The sequence below is a fragment of the Argentina silus genome, assembly GCF_951799395.1.
Source record: "Argentina silus genome assembly, chromosome: 4".
Classification (NCBI taxonomy): Eukaryota; Metazoa; Chordata; class Actinopteri; order Argentiniformes; family Argentinidae; genus Argentina; species Argentina silus.
Window position 1 is genome coordinate 7,728,216 of NC_139658.1, and position 19,039 is coordinate 7,747,254.

Here is a 19,039-nt window from a genome sequence, read left to right on the forward strand (position 1 = left end):
TGTCAAACTACTCAACAGCCTAATAAACCCACCACCAACATAAAGGGATGGTTTCCCCTCTACAGATTAAGCCTACTCTTGGACTAGGAGATTATTCATTGATCTTTAATCTCCAGGAATTAGGCTTCACCTGGGTCCTCACAGCTAGCCTGCTGTATCGTAAAAATATCAAAAGTATGTATATGTGTAATTGCTGTTTTTGACAGAATGTAGCAGGGAATCAAGTTAATGATCTGTGTCGCTATTCAGGTATGATAAGGGACAGGATCCTCCAGGACGGAAGCTGTGTATGTCAAAGGAAGCTAGAAGGCCATATGTCAGTGAGAAGTCAACTCTTCCCCGACACCAGCAGCTATCACACTGTGACAATCACAACGATGCTGTTCGCTATCTGCCCTTTGAAGGAAAAGTGCTCTTAGAGCTTCCTTTTTTGTTGCGAAATCCATGAATGGTAGAAGTTGAAGGGGTCACTGGAGGCTAAATGTCTGACCAGAGAAGAGGAGAAAAAAAACAAAAAACGAAAAAACTTATTTTTTTCTTGCGGTCATTGTACCCCAGAAACACAGCGTAGTTCTGATTATACAGTACGAGTCTCCAACATGGCAGCAGGAGGGAGGCTAGAGGAAGTAATAACACGGCCTGGACGTGTATCTGAGGGTGCCTTGCGTCATCTGAATGATATAAGTAATGGGTAGGTGTGAATACATCCAGAACACTGAGTTGAGCTTTGGGCCCCAGATCTGAAAGCCACTCCACACTGTGGGCGCGATCTCAGGCTGGGGGGGTGGGGGTGGGGGGGGGAACCAGGGAGAGGAAGGTAGTCTGGTCTCTCCCTCTTTCTCTTGATCTCTCTATTTTCTCTTTACCTCCTTTCTCTCTCTCCCTCTCTCTCTCTCCATCTTCTTGCCTTTCGCCCTCTCTCTTTTTTTCTCTCTCTTTCCATCGCTTCCTCCTTCTCCTTTTCTCCCTCTCTGCTTCTCTCTCTCTCTCCCTCTCTTCTCCCTCCCTCCTCCCTCTCTCTCCTCTCCCTCCTTCTCAACCCTCTCTCCCGGGTTGGGTCTCCCCCCCCCCGGCCTCTCTTCCCCTCCTCAGCCCCGTGCTGTCGCCACCCAGGCTCCCCCCGGAGTGCCTCTGTCCCACTGACGCCACACGCTGCTCCCATCCCCCGAAAACCACTTCAAACAGCGCCATCAAAGCCCCGTGGCCAGCGAGCCTTCTGCTTCGACTTAATGTTGCTCTAATCCCAGTCACAGGGCTGCTTTCCTCTTGTGATATACATCAAAGATCCTCTTAAATTCAGAGTTTGCTTTTTAAACCTTTTTTCTTGTTGAATTTCTTTTTTATTCTGTTGGGTTTTTTTTTTTTTCTCGTCACGTTTTTTTTTTCAGAGCTGGGTCAGTGTCATTAATGACATGTACTCACACACATACTCTTACACACACACACACACACACACACACACACACACACACACACACACACACACACACACACACACACACACACACACACACACACACACACACACACACACATATTCTCCCTCTCTCGTGTGGTTCTGCTGCCTCTGCAGTTTCTCTGCAACTTTAATTAGTCAATTTTTAGGCGTTGGCTCTGCTTCACACGCACACACACCACACACGTACACACGTGCACAGACACACAGACACACACACACACACACACACACACACACACATACATACAAATACACACACAAACATACATACAAATACACACACACACAGATGCTAGTGCACAAGCACACTTACGATCGCACTCACACAAGTGCACACACACAGTCACACACACACACACACACACACATTTGCAACAGGTCCAAAAGATTGTATTTACTTGAGGTTGTTCCGGTGAAACAGTTCCGTTGTTGTCGTATTAGATCTAATCAAAGTCTAGAGATTATACACTTCAAGAAAAAAAAGTTTAACTCCTCTCACAGAAGCCATGACTGAGTTTACACGAATATGGCGGTGTGTATGATCACACATGATGCCTATATTAAGTGTTTGTTATAGATAAGGACTATTTCAGTCTGATAGTCATAGCATATTTCTTAGTTCTAGATAGGGACTATTTCAGTCAGATAGTCATAGCACATTTCATAGTTCTAGATATAATGCAAGACCATTTGAAAGATTGAGTTGTGTCATGATTTTGGAAGATACCAATATCCACCAGAGGGTGGTGCTCTGTCTGTTTGCAACAGCTGGGCGAGAGAGAGAAAACCCAAGTGTCATCAAGTATGCTGTTGAGTGCAGTCACTGTAGGCTGCCATGTCTAAATGTCATGTCATGCTCTGCAGATCATGTGACTCAGAGATACAGAGATCGGGACAGATAGGCCCACAGTATTCTACTCAAGGTGAAGAGGCGTTTCTTGTTATTATTGAGTTAACCAGCCTTGGTTTATCAGTCTATCTATCTAGTTAACTTCAATGTATCTGTTGTCTCAACTTGGGCTTGTGCATCATTTTCATTGACGAAAATAAACGTTCAATCACACAATTAAGTGCCATAGAGCAAATATCAACTCTACGGATCACCATTGTATAAACTTTAAAGCTACTGTACACATGCATAAGAGCAACATTTACACCAGCTTGTATAGCTTTCTGTGTAATGGAGCTAAGAATCTATTTAGTCCTGGTGGTTTCATTTGAATTCTGTTTAGTTGAATTTCGTGCCTTTAGACAAAGTCTTTGTTGATTTGAAGGCAGTGCATTATCCCATTGTGTTCTGCAATGCATTGATGTGAAAACACCTCTTTAAGACCCCATAAAGATGTTTTAGGGAGACAAACCGCCTTGGATTCCTGGCATAGTTGTTGAACCTCAAAACTAATCTCTGAGAGCGTAAAACAGAAAGTTGCAACTCGAGGAGAACTCACCCAGTCCCACATTATATAGCTGTTAAAAACTCAAAGAGAAGTTTTATTTAAGGCCCCTATTAAAACTTCAAACCTTTTGTGTTCCTTGAGAATGTTTTAATATTCAAGTGAGCCACCATTGTGTGGTTTGAGCAAAATAAAGTCCCACATCTGAAAGCTGGAAGACGCAGCAAGCATTTTCATGCTCGACCAACAAAAAAAAAAAAAGAAAAAGAAAAACAAATTTGGGGGGGGAAACAGCGGTATTTATAGAGTGGTGTGAGAGACTTTCAGATGACAGGAGTCTAATGAACTGGAGTTGGGTTTTGATTCACTGTGTGGTGAGTGCGTGGGTCCCTCCATGCCCGTTACTGCATTCCTCCTCTGCCCGCTGTGGTGCCTCTGCCTGTGTCCCTCAGTTCTCTAAAGGGAACACAGCGTAAACGAGGCCGCGGGCGCCACCAAACAGTGTCCTCTAACCAACCCTCCTTATCAACTTAACCTATACCCCCCACACACACACACACACACAGACACACACACACGTACGTGCACACACTCACACACACACACAGTTACATCTGCTAGCGTACTTCTGTAACCAACCCTCCTTATCAACTTAACCTACACCCCCCACCCACACACACACACACACACACGTACGTGCACACACTCACACACACACACAGTTACATCTGCTAGCGTACTTCTGTAACCAACCCTCCTTATCAACTTAATCTATACCCCCCCCCCCCCACACACACACACATGCACACACACACACACACACGCACACACACACACACACACTCACACACACACACACACACACACACACACACTCACACACACAAACACACACACACACACACACACACACACACACACACACACACACACATACTCTCTTACACACACACATACATACACACCACAATTACATCTGCACTCTTCTAAACAACCCTCCATACCAATTCACATGTAGCAGTGTGATGTTGCTTCCCTAGATTATGCACGCAGGGCTTTTATTTAGAACTGCTAGAGTATACATGCCTCAGCAGAGGTATTTTATTTGTGTGTGTTAGAGTGGACTGGGTCATGAGGTTTCTCTGGAGGTTAGTGTTTTATTTCCAGATACATTTTCGACCTTGCATTGTCATATCAATTTACCATAAATATGATGCTATCCACACACAATGACATCTGCCTCTAATTCCGCCAGTCTAGTGTGATACAAGTTGCAATCTACTATATATAATCTACTAAATATATGATCTATTAGAAACAACTGAGGTGTTTGTGGCCTCTGGCAGGTGCTACTGCATGAGAGGATGTACTGTATGTAGGTGAGGGGACAGGAGCAGGGGCAGGGACAGGGGCAGGAGCAGGGGCAGGGGCAGGGGCAGGGGCAGGGGCAGGGGCAGGGGCAGGGGCAGGGGCAGGGGCAGGGACAGGGACAGGGGCAGGGACAGGGGCAGGGACAGGGGCAGGGGCAGGGGCAGGGGCAGGGGCAGGGGCAGGGGCAGGGGCAGGGACAGGGGCAGGGGCAGGGGCAGGGGCAGGGGCAGGGGCAGGGGCAGGGGCAGGGGCAGGAGGAGAGGCCTGTAGGGTCAACTGATTTACGAGGTAGACTAGTCCCACTCAGTCAGACTCTGGGTTCTGAGATTATAAGGAGAAGATGTCATGTCTATGAGGTGTGTAGGTTTAGGTTGGTCAAGATAGTCTACAGGAGAAGATGTCATGTCTATGAGGTGTGTAGGTTTAGGTTGGTCAAGATAGTCTACAGGAGAAGATGTCATGTCTATGAGGTGTGTAGGTTTAGGTTGGTCAAGATAGTCTACAGGAGAAGATGTCATGTCTATGAGGTGTGTAGGTTTAGGTTGGTCAAGATAGTTTACAGGAGAAGATGTTATGTCAATGAGGTGTGTAGGTTTAGGGAGATTGTGGTATGAAACATGTAAGCATGATAACAAAAAAGAAAGACAGGAAACCTCAAAGGATGAAGGAAGGCAAAAACCACAAACTCTCAGACACACTCCCCTTTCTCTCTCTTCTTCTCTCTCTCCTTCTAGCTTTCTTTCTCTCTCACCTTGTCTCAAATGAGGAGGACAGAAATACCCTAGCAAGATGGTTGTTGCCTGTTACAGTCATCATTATGGGTTGGAACTGTCTGGTGTACTTTAAGAGCAACATAACGCTTTTTCACCTTCACCCCTCTCTCTCTCTCTCTCTCTCTCTCTCTCTCTCTTTCTCTTTCTCTGTTTCTCTCTGTCTCTCTCCCTCTGCTCTCCTCAATCTATTCCCGGCCTCTCTCTCTCCCTCTCAGAACAGAGTGAGTGAAACAGCTCAAACAAAACAAGACTGAGCAGCATATCCGTTATTTTAACCCTTTCTGTGGTTTAGTGAGAGACTAGGTGTTTCCTGAAGCTCCTTGTGACACCTCACCTCTGTGCTGTAGAAGCTCTTCACAATCACTTCCAATACTGTACACAACAGTGGAGGTTGGTGGAGGTAGAAATCGGAGGACGGGCTCATTGCAATGCATGGAATGGAATGAAAAATGGTATCAAACATGTCTCCTCTGTCACATGACTACAGCAAAAACACATCTCCTGCCCGAGCCTGGATAGACTTCAAACGCGTGTGTTTGATACCCTCTTTTTTCTGCCTGCACCGGTACACTAATACTGTCACCACAAAGTGACAGCATCGTATAGAACATATAGAATAGTATTTCCTTCTTAACAAACTACAGGGCCTCTGGTCTAGGCAATGGTGCAGGGCCTCTTCCTGTGTGCGTGTGCTGGGCTCAATGGGTACCACAACTAGCATACAGTCTCTAGAGGGTCTTACTATGGGCATGAGTTCATCCATATGTATGATTTGAAGGACTAACCTACTGTACCTGCTGGTATATAAGCATTGCGATAGCATATGCTAGTTCTTTACCTATGTCTGAACATGGGCTAATCTGCCGGTTAGCAAGTATTTATGGATAGTAAGCGTGACATTCTTCATGATAAAGTTATCGGCCTGCTCAATCAATGCTTTTATAAGCAGGTATGAAGGTTCTGCAGGAGACATGTTGTTGCTGTAGTCATGTGATAGATTGTGGTAGATTAGCTAGCTATTTTCAGAGATCTAAAAGGTCTTTCTTCGAACCGACTCATTGATCTTAGATACCTGTCTATAACTGTCATTGTTAGTGCTTGTGAGGGGTATGAAATGGCATAGAAAAGTTTGTTGATTTATAGATATATAACAGCTGACGCTATTGTCCAAAGCGACTTACATTGCAGTGAGTGCATAAATTTTTTAGTATATATGGTCCCAGCAGGAATCAAACCCCCAAACCTAAGCGTTGTTAGCGCCATGCTCTACCAACTGAGCCACAGATTTTGTTTACTTATTAGCTATTGTCCCTTTATGTAAAATTGCATGCACTCTAGGGAAATGACATCTCACATTTGAATATGAAACAAGCACTAACAAGCACTAATAGGGGAAAATACTATTTTTTGGAAAATTCAATTCATTAATCTTTCTGTGTGTTTGGGAGCTTGAAGTCCCTATCTCCCAAAGCTATCAGTTGTGTGTGGTCAAACAAGTCTTAATTCAAGCACGTAAAACCATGCAAGAAGGAAAGGAGCCACATAAGAGCCACAGCCATGCACTCTTTGAGCACTGTGTGTGTGTGTGTGTGTGTGTGTGTGTGTGTGTGTGTGTGTGTGTGTGTGTGTGTGTGTGTGTGTGTGTGTGTGTGTGTGTGTGTGTGTACAGTACATTTATGGCAGAGTATGTGTACAGTACATTTATGGCACAGTATGTGTGTCTGTTTGTTGATTGGTAAACTGTAGCTCTGGTCTCAGAGCTGTGTTGCTGGTCATGCAGTTAGCTTAGAGTTTAGCACAAGGAATTTCCCCCCGATCTCTTCTCTCATTTCAATATCCGTGGGAGGATCTGAGTCAGGGGCAGCTTGACACTCTCTCTTTCTCTCTTCCCCTCTCTCCCCTCTCCACCTCTCTCTTCTATCTCGTTCTCTCTCTCTTTCTGTCTCTTTTGCACACACGCACACACGCACACACACACACACACACACACAGACACACACACACACACACACACACACACACACACACACACACACACACACGGTAAGATAATTCAAAATATATCACTGTAAAAGGAGCCACTGTCACTGTCATATTGATTCATTTGTGGTTATTTCCGCCATCAATAGAATAAAAAATTTTTTTGTTCATTTTACATTTCCTCTTTACTTTACCACAAGAATGTCATAAAACAAAAGTCAGACTGAAGAAGACCACTCCCCATCAATTATGAAGTTATGCCATGTAATTAGTTGGGCTTAATTTAACCTATTAATTTAACCACCCTATCAATTATTATGAGAAGGCCGTTTCGTGGAGATGAGATATACCAATCACATCATTGCCTTGCAAGATGGCTCTGCAATGATGTGTCAGTAGAATATGTCGAGTACAGTCGAGTCTATCTGGTCGATTGATGACAGTGTTGTGTATTTGGTGCAGCATGTGCTCCCTATACAGTAATGCTGTGCTGGCTGTCGTCAGACCAGGCCAAACGAGGCCAGAGCCCAGGGCCTTAGAGACAGTGTTGATAGACGAGATGGAGTGGGAGGTGTTTGATCTTAGATGTGGTGCCTCTGACTCATTGTAAGAATGTCAAATAGCGGCTTTTGTAATTCAGCTTGTGCTGTACCAGCGAAATGTTTTTGGGCTGTAGTTGATTTAGAAAATGTCTTCAAGAGTTAATTATTAACAACAACTGCTGCACTGTGGATGAATATGGATCATCTATTTGGGCTACGGTTATAGGTACTGTAACTACAAATGATACTGTATTTCCTGGTTGATGTTTGTGTGTGTCTCCCTATAGCTGGCTGTCTTGTGCAGCTATTTATGTTTTGTGGTCATGTCAGAAATTGTATCTTTAAAAAGGTTACTCTTTACAATTGCAAAACCATTACAACTTACTAAAATAAAACTAATATGCAGTAGAATTTGTTAATATTTCATAATCAGCATGACTAAAATAATGTACATATACCTTTATTGAATTTGCACAAACAGATAAATGGAAATAACTTATTATTTTTACAGGTAGTGTATATATTTATAGACTACCTGTAGAGTATATGCTTCTCCCACCCTACGGTACAGTATATATATATATATATATAAGCATTGTTCCACTCTAGCAGGTGTTTTGCTCTAGAGTGTGAAATGCTTGTGAAATGCTACTGAGTTGACTGTACTGGAGGCTATGTGTGCCCTGCCCTCCCATGCCATGCCATGCATGTGGAAAGATAACTGGCACATTGTGGATTTCTTTCTTCTTCTGTGGAGGCTTGAGAAACACCTTTTATTATTGAGGTTATAGAGGACCAGTTGGCCATGTACAGTAGGGATGCCACTTCACTACTGCCTCTATGACACCTTTGTTTGATTGGGACAAGTAAAGAGGTACATATTTGGGTTATGTGATTTATTTTATACTTTTTACCTATCGATTTGAATGCATTGTCCTTTCAAGCTGAAAAATGGTGGATTTTAATGTGGACAGGTTTCGATGTTTAGGCTGCTGGTGCCGTAGTTGTGTTTGTTTTTGGGCATCCTGTGGTGACTGACTCACTGCTTTCCACCACCATTTAAATCTACACAAATATAAAAAGGTTCCTCTTTTATCAGGCTTATTATTATGGAGCCCATATAGTCTCTTATGTTTTGACATTCTATTTCATTTCCCTGGAAACATTGATTCACAGATGTGACCTTAGAAATACTGCCACAGTGCAACCTATATTTAAATTCAAAGCGAAGTGAAGAACAATATTTAACAATTATGTGTTATTATTTACAATATTGTTGTTAGTAGGCTTATTTCAGTGGATCATTTCCTATTTTTTTTATAAAGATCTCTTAATGATTTTTCAATGAATGTGAAGTTGCTTTTATGCATCAGTGTTTCTATCAAACAACACATAGTTTCCACTATTATTAATGATAATGATGATGGTAAGATTATATAACATATATTTGACTCATAATGAAACCATAGAAAATAAATGTTACACTATGTACAAAGTACATTGGTATGCTCCTCAGTGTTTGACGTGTTGTGCAGTGATGCAGGGACCAATGTTGTATAAATACAGTAGATAACAGAACTGTTTGCTTCCACTGTGGATGTTCCTGTATACCAAAACAAGCCTGTTCCCCATTGCCCTATTTTCATCTGATTTATGAAGCCCAGTTATTTGAGCTTGGCTTCAGGAGCGTTCCCGTGGCGTTAGATGACTGCTACTTATGAAGTATCGGAGGTGGTTCGTTAAACAACCCTGATGAGTAACCTTGCCTGAGGCCTTTACTCAGATCCCCAAGCCAGTGCCTAGCTCAGCTCAGCTGACGAACCCAGTCTTGGAGTACACAGACGACCCGGGTTTGTCAAACCATTATCACATCTAGACCAGAATATGATGTTTCTGGCAGATAGGCCGCTGTCTCTCTGGTGGTGACACTATAGTGTCATCCTTGTTCCTGTCACTGTTACGATTGACACAAACCAGTGCTGGAATGTAGATATTAACATAGTGACTGTTATTGTTGTCAGTCATCAAAGCCGTCCCGCATGGACTGACGAATAGACAGTGTGAAGCATGATGCAGCACAGTTTAGCTGACAGAGTTTAGCTTTGAGTCAGACATCCCACGCAACATGCAAAATGGCAAACACACACACATACAGGGACACATGCACGCGCGCACACACACACACACGCACGCACACACACACACACACACACACACACACACACACACACACACACACACACACACACACACACACACACAGGGACACACACACACACACACACACACACACACACACACACACACACACACACACACACACACACACTCTTAACCCCCTGCACTGTACAAAGATTTATTGGTTCTAGTCAAATAAAAGACTCTCTGAAGAATGCATTCGCTATCCAAATAAATAAATCAACTGTGCAGATAATGAAAGCCATTCCTGTGCGATGCACAGTTTAATGACAGCACATGCGGCGCGGTGTCACTCACTGTCATGGGAGGGAAAATTAGAGCCAATTTGGAGGTAATCTGGACCAGACCAGATCTCAGCTTGGACCGTGTGTTGCTCTGGGAACCCCTGGAGGGCTAACAGTCGAACCTCAACTACATGGGACAACACAGACCATATAATGTAGTTGCCCGTTTTAGTGAATCAGATTTGATTTGGATATCACTTCCTGTGTCTCTCTCTAGTGCTGCATCTCAGTGAAGGGAGGGACACACAGGGTCAAACTTGACTTCATCAATCTGTTTTAGATACATGTGTTCTCAGGAAAGTTGCAACGATTGTAACTTTGACTATACAACAGGTAATTGTACGAATGTAGGTTTATGAGCAGTGAATTAGCAGGATGCAGAAATACAGCCAGTCGGAGCATGCATACTGGGGGGGATCCTAGCTCAAGATCTGCGCGGGTTAGTCGACTCATCGCACACATTTCCCTATTGACATCAATGCAAGATTTACATGAAGTTACGCCCGTGTGACATCAATGCAACATTCACTTGGAGTTGCGCCCGCAGATCTAGAGTTAGGATTCCACCCAGTATGCATGCTCCGACTGACTTGACTGCACGTCTGACAAAGCATCCTGCTCATTCTGCTGAGAGTAAACACATAAAACATTGTTTAGGGTTTAGGGGAAACATAATCAGGGCCTATACCTCAGCTCCTCCAGGTCCCATAGGTGTGTGAGTGTGTGCAGGGCCTATACCCCCCCCCCCCCCCCCCCCCCCCCACACGGACCTCCGCAGACCTCCACAGCTCAGCTATAGTCATATCTGAAAGGTCACACTTCACACTGTCACAGTGCTGCGTTAACAGTGGATACGCAGCCAGCAACAACCACACAAGTCTGTCCCAACAGTGTGGCAAGGAGATGAGTCATTTGAATATGCCATTGGGCTCCCCAAACATCCTCTCACATGCTTACTCACGAAGAAAAACCTTCACATAAAAACATCAAACTCACAGGATCATTTTTACTATTTGTCATACCTGTAGATTTGAAGAGTTACATTTAAACTATTTTTTCCTTATCAGTTATCTACAGCCAGTAATGGAGTACTGTACAGTCATAGCTCAACTGAAACCCTTTAGTACTCCTTTTAATTTTTTCATTCTCATAAGTTCTCATTTTTTAGAGCATTGACTTTGTGTTTATGTTTCAATCCTTTTGATGAGACTTGATTCACACAGGAATGTATACAGAGACATACCATAGCTTACTGTAGTTACGGTCCCCATGATCTCATGCCAACGGGACGCCTATCTGTTGGAAAGCTATGTCAATGGCAGCCGGGCGTCAGGGCTCTTTTTTTTTTGTTTAAGTGTTTTTGAAAGTCTTTATGTGGTAGTGATTAAGATATTGCCAATCAGTGGGAGGAAAGAGAGAAAGAGTGGAAATAGAAAGAGAAAAGAGAAAGGGAATAGGGAACAGAGAGAGAGAGAGAGAGAAGACGGAAGGGAGTCCTCAAAAGAGGGAAATATGAGTGTACAGTTGAAATCTCATGCATATGTTTGTGATTCTCATTTATTGTCTCTGCGATGGGAAAAGTCTGCCTTTACAATCTCTCTCAGATCTGGGTCCTGAGTGGCACGGCGCAGGCAGGCAGGGTACAGCGGCAGTGTCACGCTTTTCTGGGTCCTCCGCTCTCCAGCTGCTTTAGCTCAGATTTTTTTCTTTGAATAGTAGAAATTAAAAAAATGTCTGACGGTTATACAGTAGATACAATTTGTCAAGCCACTTGAATAATGTTAGTAAGACATTATTCAATATTTTTTAAATGTGACAGTTTGAAGTGTGTGAACACAGTCATTCTCACATGATCTCGTTATTTAGCTATTTTTGATGCAACAACGTTGAAAGACTGTTTTGTATCTTTTTATTTTCAAGGCCACTGACCATAAAGATGAATCTTAATTTTTAAAGCCAACAAGAGTCAGATGAAATTGTGACCAAGATTTATGAATGGATGAATGACTTTATTTAACACATTTAAAATACACAGAGTTGCCTCAAACATTTTGAGCACAAGAATACACACATTTATATGCTGAAATGTACCAGAAATACTGTACATTATACTGCACATTATTACCATTGAATTTGGTTGCATGTTATTTGTTTGTTTAGAAATGACGCATGAAATGAAAAAGCAGTGGTACAAAAAGCAGTGGTACAAAAAGCAGTGGGGTACAGTATCATTATTTCAAAGAGTGTTATCTGGTTTGGTTTATGTTATAATGTGTAGGATGTTAGCTAAAAACATCTGACTTGCATCGATCATAATCTCCCGGCCAACCCATACAAATTCATATGAAATACTCTGATGATTAGAATCATATGTTAATAGTAATTTAAATCATGCTTTACAAAAAAAGTACACTTGTATCATACATTATACACATTCATGTTATATAAAAACTGCATTGTGGACAAAACAGTTTTGTTAAAAGCGCTATTTAAATAAAATTAAAATTAAAACTAATGGACTAAGGACTGTGTGGTCATTAAAGAGTTCTCTACTGGTGTTTTTGTAAAATCAATATGTATTTTAGACTAAAGAGTCTAATGTAATTGCGCTTGTTTGCTGAACAGAATGCAAAGGCATCTGATACATGCAATTACAATTTTGATGTATATGGCATTCAATATTGTAGTTGGATTATGTAATTAATGTACTGTGAATTATGTACGTACTGTATTGTTGTTTCTGAGTGTGACCGAACGTGCTCTCCCTCTCTCCACAGTGGACATAGAGAGGGTGAGTTCCCTGGGCTCGGAGGGGGAGGATGAAGCTTGTGTCTGGGGCATGGAGGCCCAGGATTGCCAGGAGAGCCTGGACAAGACGAGCCTGACACCCAGCGAGGACACGGAGCCTGGCAGCCCTGCCCGCTGTGCCCGGCCCCCCAGCCTGAGCCCCAGAGACCACTGGGCTGAGGGAGAGGGCGAGGGAGCTGGAGCTGCCCGAACCGCGGGAGACAGGGACGGGGACCAGAGCTCACTCATGATGTATAGTAAGTTAGATTTCTATGGGCCTGAACTGGGTCTAGTGGTTAGTTAGTGCTGCTGTTTAAGGTTCACATATTGCACACACACAAACACGCGCGCGTGCAGGGACACCTGCAGGTGCATACACACATACACACACACCCGCAGGGGGACATGCGCGCGCACACACACACACACACACACACACACACACACACACACACACACACACACATACTCTCCGTCAAGCAAGGGTTTGAATCCCTAGCAGGCCACACAGTATTGACCCTTTTTTCCCCTCTGTGTATTTCCAAATAAATCTAGAAAAAATAAGTACATTTACAGTATCCAGTAAATGAGTCTTACTAATAGTATCACTATGATACACTGTACTGTCATTTCTGAAGTGTGAATCACAATCATGAGGGTCTTTTGTGCGCAAATATCATTTGAGACAAGCCTACATATATACCAGCATGTAATTCAACGCCTAAGTTGCCCTCAAGACACGTTTCCTTATCGCCTCCTCCTGTCCAAACAGTACCACAGGCCTTTTCTCTCTGTCTTTGAAATGCTGCTGCTTTCCTAAAGCATGACCAGAAAAATAAAAGAGACGCATCCCACAATGTCACAATATTTCCAACGCATCAAAGAGGTGACGTTACGGTACTGAAATCAGAATGGAGCGTGTGAGCCTTTCCCTTTTATTTAGAGGAGATCAAAGCCTCACGCGCCTCGCCTACTAACAATCCCTTTGCTCTCTCTCTCTCTCTCTCTCTCTCTCTCTCTCTCTCTCTCTCTGTCGTTCTCTCTTTCTCTCACGCCTCATGTGATGCTGGCCGTGCCTGATGAAGGCCAAGCCTGAGTTTTTACAACTCCCAACCACACGGACTCTTCTCTCGCCACATGAAAACAGCTCAAAATATGCCAACAGCTGCAAACATTTGAAAAATCTTCCTCAAAGTCACAGAGCAGCGGCAGGCTTAGGGCTCAGGCGGAGTGGCTCACGTCCTGATAGAGAGGAGAGCGAGAGAGGAGAGCGCCCGTCTGTCTTCATGTTACATCTGTGGGTTGCTGCTCCCTCCATTCCTCCCTCCCTTCCTCCCTCCCTCCCTCCCTTCCTCCCCCCCCCCCCTCCCTGCCTGGTATTGCACTCAAGGCCACAGGAAAATCAGCTTGGCTATTCTGGACTATAGTTTTGTACTACTGATGCCCTGAGCAGGCCTCTCTCTCTCTCTCTCTCTCTCTCTCTCTCTCTCTCTCTCTCTCTCTCTCTCTCTCTCCTTCCTTCTTTCTTTCTTTCTTTCATGAAAAATGTCACCTTTTATTTTACTGTTAAAGCAGAACTCGGTATCATTATTCAATACCCGCAAACTTTTTCATCTTCATTTTTATCTCTTTCATATCTCTTAAACAATTGCCGTGTAACAGTAGTAATGGCAAACACACTCTCCAACTCTGTGTTGCTAAGATCGTTGTGCCAGTTACTGGTATATCAGATGCAGTATAAAACAACGACGTATGTATAAACAACTATGTTTTTGTTCTCTCCAAGCAGGTGAGCGTGCTCTGGAGGACCTGGCCCACTATGACTTCCTGCTTCAGCTGAGGAAGGCCTCTCATCCTGGGGCTGTCCTGGGCCACCAACCCCACAACGGCACCATGTACCACCCTGGCACCATGCACCACAACCTCCTGACCCCCATCTGGTCACCAGGGGCTCAGCAACACTCACCTGAGGGACCAGGTAGGCTTGGAGATGCATTGTCACACTGCATTTCTCCTCATCTCTGCCTATACTGCTTCATCAGGTTCACTTTCAGCTGAACCCTACATGTATGTTTACAGGGCTTTGTGAGCAGAGTACATACTATAGTTGTTGTTAACATGTTCATGTTTTCATAGTTTGGGTATGAGAACTGGACATAGTATGGGAAATTAAATATGTGTTGTATTGAAACGTTTTGAGTGTTTACCCCCCCCACCCCCCCCCCCCCCCCCCGGTTGGTTTGTCCTAGATTCTGTTTCTCTGAGTCCTGACGCTGTGAGGAGCCTCCAGGCTTGTCCATTCTGCCAGCGGACGTACCACCGCGGCGCCTTGCTGCGGGAACACATCAAGTTCTGCCACGAGAGAGACGGGGGGCACGGTCTGGTCTGCCCGGTTTGTGGTTATACTGCCACTTACAGGCAGCAGATGGAGGGACACATGGCACTGCACAGCCAGGCACAGGACAAGGTGAGAAACACAGAAGTGATACATGGAACTACATTTATGTACATATCAACATCAAGTTGTCAGATTCTGAGGTTCTCACAATTCAAGCTTTTGAAATCGAAATCAACGTAAACATTATTTTCAATGCAATTCAGTGCATTTGTTGGGGGATTGTTGAGGGTGGAAAAAAAGATATAGGAACACATTCATGAGTAAACATTTTAAAATGAATTCTGACTTGATTGTGTGTATTGACTTTGTTTTTGTCTCATTATGCTTGGAGCAGCTCACTGGGTCTGACCTTTCAATGGAGAACAGGAAGTTTAAATGTCTGCAATGTGGAAAGGCCTTCAAGTACAAACACCACCTCAAAGAGCATCTCCGCATTCACAGTGGTAAGAGAGATACAATCCACATCTAGCCTTTCAATGATCTTTTTAAATTGATCATTAAATGAAGTAGTAATTGACATGCTGTAGCATTGATAGGAGTACACAGGATAGGAGTACAGATCGAGTTTTTCTTTTGTTTTTTAAGTGTCACCTCTGTGCTTCCTCCTTTAGGTGAGAAACCGTACGAGTGCTCCAACTGTAAGAAACGCTTCTCTCACTCCGGCTCCTACAGCTCTCACCTCAGCAGTAAGAAGTGCCTGAGTGGGGGAGGAGGAGGAGGAGGAGGTGGTGGAGGAGGGGGAGGAGGAGGGGGGCCCTATAACGGACATGGCCACGGTGCCTATCTCTCCTCCCCTACATCTCCCTCTGCAGGCAGTGGGAGGAACAGCGGAAAGGGCTCCCCCTACGGCCTTCCCCACCCCGAGCAGCGCCAGCCTGGCGGGCAGCTAGCAAGGGAGCAGTACCCCCCTCCGGAACCCAGTCTGGCCATCCTCCGAGGCCCTGAGCTGGGCCGGCTGTGGGACCCCACGGCAGAGCTCTCTCTGAGGGCCAGCGTGTTCAAGGGCACCACCCTACTGCCCTACCTCCACCAGGGGGGCAAGTTTGAACAGATGCTGCAGGAGATGCTCCACAGGGAGGTGGGCAGGGAGGGCAGGGAGGAGGCTGGCACTCTCAGGGAGAGAGAGGAGGGGAGGGTTGGCATGAGTCACAACGGAAGAAAGGCTTCTCCTGACGGGCTTCTGATGACGCGTGAGAGGGCGGAGTCAGGCGAGGATCAGGTGGGCGGGGTTTCATGTCGTTGGTGCTCCCAGCTCTTACCCAGCCCCGCGGTGCTCCTGCAGCATGAACGCTACCACTGTAAGATGAACAGGGAGGCAGCCCTGGAGGTGCCTGAGGGTCCTCACAGTAAGGACCTCTCCCCCCTCTACTACCCTAGGCATGCTCTCCAAGGACCAGACAACCAGAAACCCTCTGCCAACACCAACGGTTTCACCCCCAAGGACAAGTCTCCTCTGGGGAGACCCAGCTGGCATTCTGTCCCCCAACAGCTCCTGGTCGCGATGCACTCCCCCATACAGCCCCGCCTAGATCCACTAGCCGCGTGCTCCTATTGGCCCAGCCAGGAAAGTAGAGGTGGTAGCCCTGGTAACCCAGCCAGCCCCGCCTCTGAGATGTCGTCCCCTCCCCCTGCACTGGGGAGAAAGAGGAGGGTCCCATCCTCTGGGTTCGGCTCCTCCCTCTGTCTGGACCTCTCCACCTGCACCCCCCCTCCCAACAGAGCGCCCCCCCTCAGTAGGACCCCCGGGTCTGCCGGGTGGCAGAAAGAGCCTTTGGACCTCTCACTGCCCAAGCCCCCCTCAGACCCGCAGGGGGAGAAGGCCTGTAACGGACACCCTCGCAGGGGAGAGAGGAGAGACCCAGAGAGCCAGCAGCACAGGAGGCTGAGTCCATCCCCACCCCCAGCCTCTCACCAGCACCCCCTCTACAGCGGGGCGGTGGGGGGGCCCATGTTCGGGGGCTCCATGTACAGTGCCTATCCTCTGTTCAACCCCATGTTGCAAGCAGGCCTGGGGGGCTCGGGACATGACGGTGTCCCCTCCCTGCCTCTCAGCCGGCCCCCCAACAGCTCGGCCTTCCTCTCCCCCATGGCCTACATGATGGAGACAGACACAGATGCCATGCTCAAGAGGATCCACCATGACAGGCAAGCTATCATGGTAAGAATGTTTGCCCTAGGATGAACTTAAACTTCCTGAATACATTTCATGGAACGTGTCATTTTAATGTGACAATGGATTTTTATTATGTTAAAATAAAGTAGAAGACAATAAAATAGAATATAGCAGTAGGTGAGAATAGTGTAGAATCGAGAGAATACACTGCATTACTGCCATGCCATACAACACTGTTACCAGGGGAGGCTGGTGGAGGTAGAAATCGGAGGACGGGCTCATTGTAATACATGGAATGGAATGAGGAATGTGTGCATCCCTGACTGACACCCACTGAACACTGTGTGAGCACTGAACACATGCATGTCGCTGGAGAGCGCATCACACAGTTCTCAGCTTGTCATGGTGTGTGTTTCTCCTCAGAGCGAGGTGATGAGTCGGGGCGGTCTGGACTACATGTCTCTGATGGAGGAGGGAGCTGAGGGAGAGGGCGGGCCGGGGAGGAAGAGGTTGAAGAAGACTGAGGAAGGTCTCTACGCCTGCGACATCTGTGACAAGACCTTCCAGAAGAGCAGCTCCCTGCTGCGCCACAAATATGAACACACAGGTACATACTGGATCTGACTCACTGGCAGACACTTCATTAACAAATGTAGCGATAACATGCGTATGATATACTGTATACAGTAATGGTTTTATATGTGTTAAATGTGTATGTGTATATGTAAATGTTGCTTTTTTGGCAAGGCTTCCCTTGAAAATAAGTATTTGACCTCTGAATGTCACTGGTTAAAACAAAGGTTGAATAAAAAAATAGATATAAGACAGAACTTGTTTGTGTGTATTCCTACAGGTAAGCGTCCTCACGAGTGTAAGATCTGCCAGAAGGCCTTCAAACACAAGCACCACCTGATCGAGCATAGCAGGCTCCACTCCGGAGAGAAGCCCTACCAGTGTGACAAGTGTGGCAAGCGCTTCTCCCACTCCGGCTCCTACTCCCAGCACATGAACCACCGCTACGCCTACTGCAGCCGGGACCAGGACCAGGACCAGGATCCAGACCAGGACCAGGGAGAGGAGCCCCCTCTGACCCCAGGAGGTGATCCTGATCTGGTCCACGTGGCCAGAGGAACACTCCTCTCCATGGAGGACACCCCCACCTTCCTCAGCGACTCCAGCCTGGACGGAGCTCCTGGGGGACTCAGAGAGGAAGAGGAGGATGAGGAGGAAGAGGAGGAGGAGGCATCTAGAGGTGGCCATAGCCAGGAGACACACCTGAGGAGGTCTATGTCAGAGCCAGAGTCTGGTGAGGGGATGGGGTTGGGGTTGGGGTTGGGGTTGGGGTTGGGGCTGTGCTCTAGTCTCATACAGGTGTCCCCCGTGAGGAGGGACAGGGGGAAGGGTGAGAGAGACAGTGATGAGGGGAACCATGTTGGGTCAGAGACTATGAGCCTGGAGAACCATCTCTGGGACAGAGACACAGTGGAACACAATGGAGACCAGAACACAGACACATACGGACTGAGCCTGGACACGACAGCCTCACAATAACACAGAACCACAAGTCTAGTCGACTTTTCTGTGCCCAGAGAGTGCACCCTAGAATGACTGAAGAGTCTCATGAACAACAACTTGCACAGAACAAAGCAAAACAAACATAAGTGCCTTCCAATGAGCAAAGCCATAGCAACCACAACCTAGGATCACAGGAACTGTCCTTTAGCAGAATACAGTAGCTA

At 45.8% G+C, this 19,039-nt stretch overlaps 1 protein-coding gene across 1 annotated transcript in view; it reads left to right on the plus strand.

Moving 5' to 3' along the window:
* LOC310803022 (zinc finger E-box-binding homeobox 2) overlaps positions 1–18,851 on the plus strand; it is a gene marked incomplete at both ends in the record, with an annotated part of 24,739 nt that extends 5,888 nt beyond the window's left edge. The window contains 7 exons of the mRNA XM_083667660.1: positions 12,780–13,046; positions 14,579–14,767; positions 15,039–15,256; positions 15,519–15,630; positions 15,799–17,345; positions 17,724–17,907; positions 18,154–18,851. Of these exons, the coding sequence (XP_083523786.1) occupies positions 12,780–13,046; positions 14,579–14,767; positions 15,039–15,256; positions 15,519–15,630; positions 15,799–17,345; positions 17,724–17,907; positions 18,154–18,851 (3,215 nt within the window). The remainder of the gene's footprint in view (positions 1–12,779; positions 13,047–14,578; positions 14,768–15,038; positions 15,257–15,518; positions 15,631–15,798; positions 17,346–17,723; positions 17,908–18,153) is intronic.
* Positions 18,852–19,039: the final 188 nt, after the last annotated feature.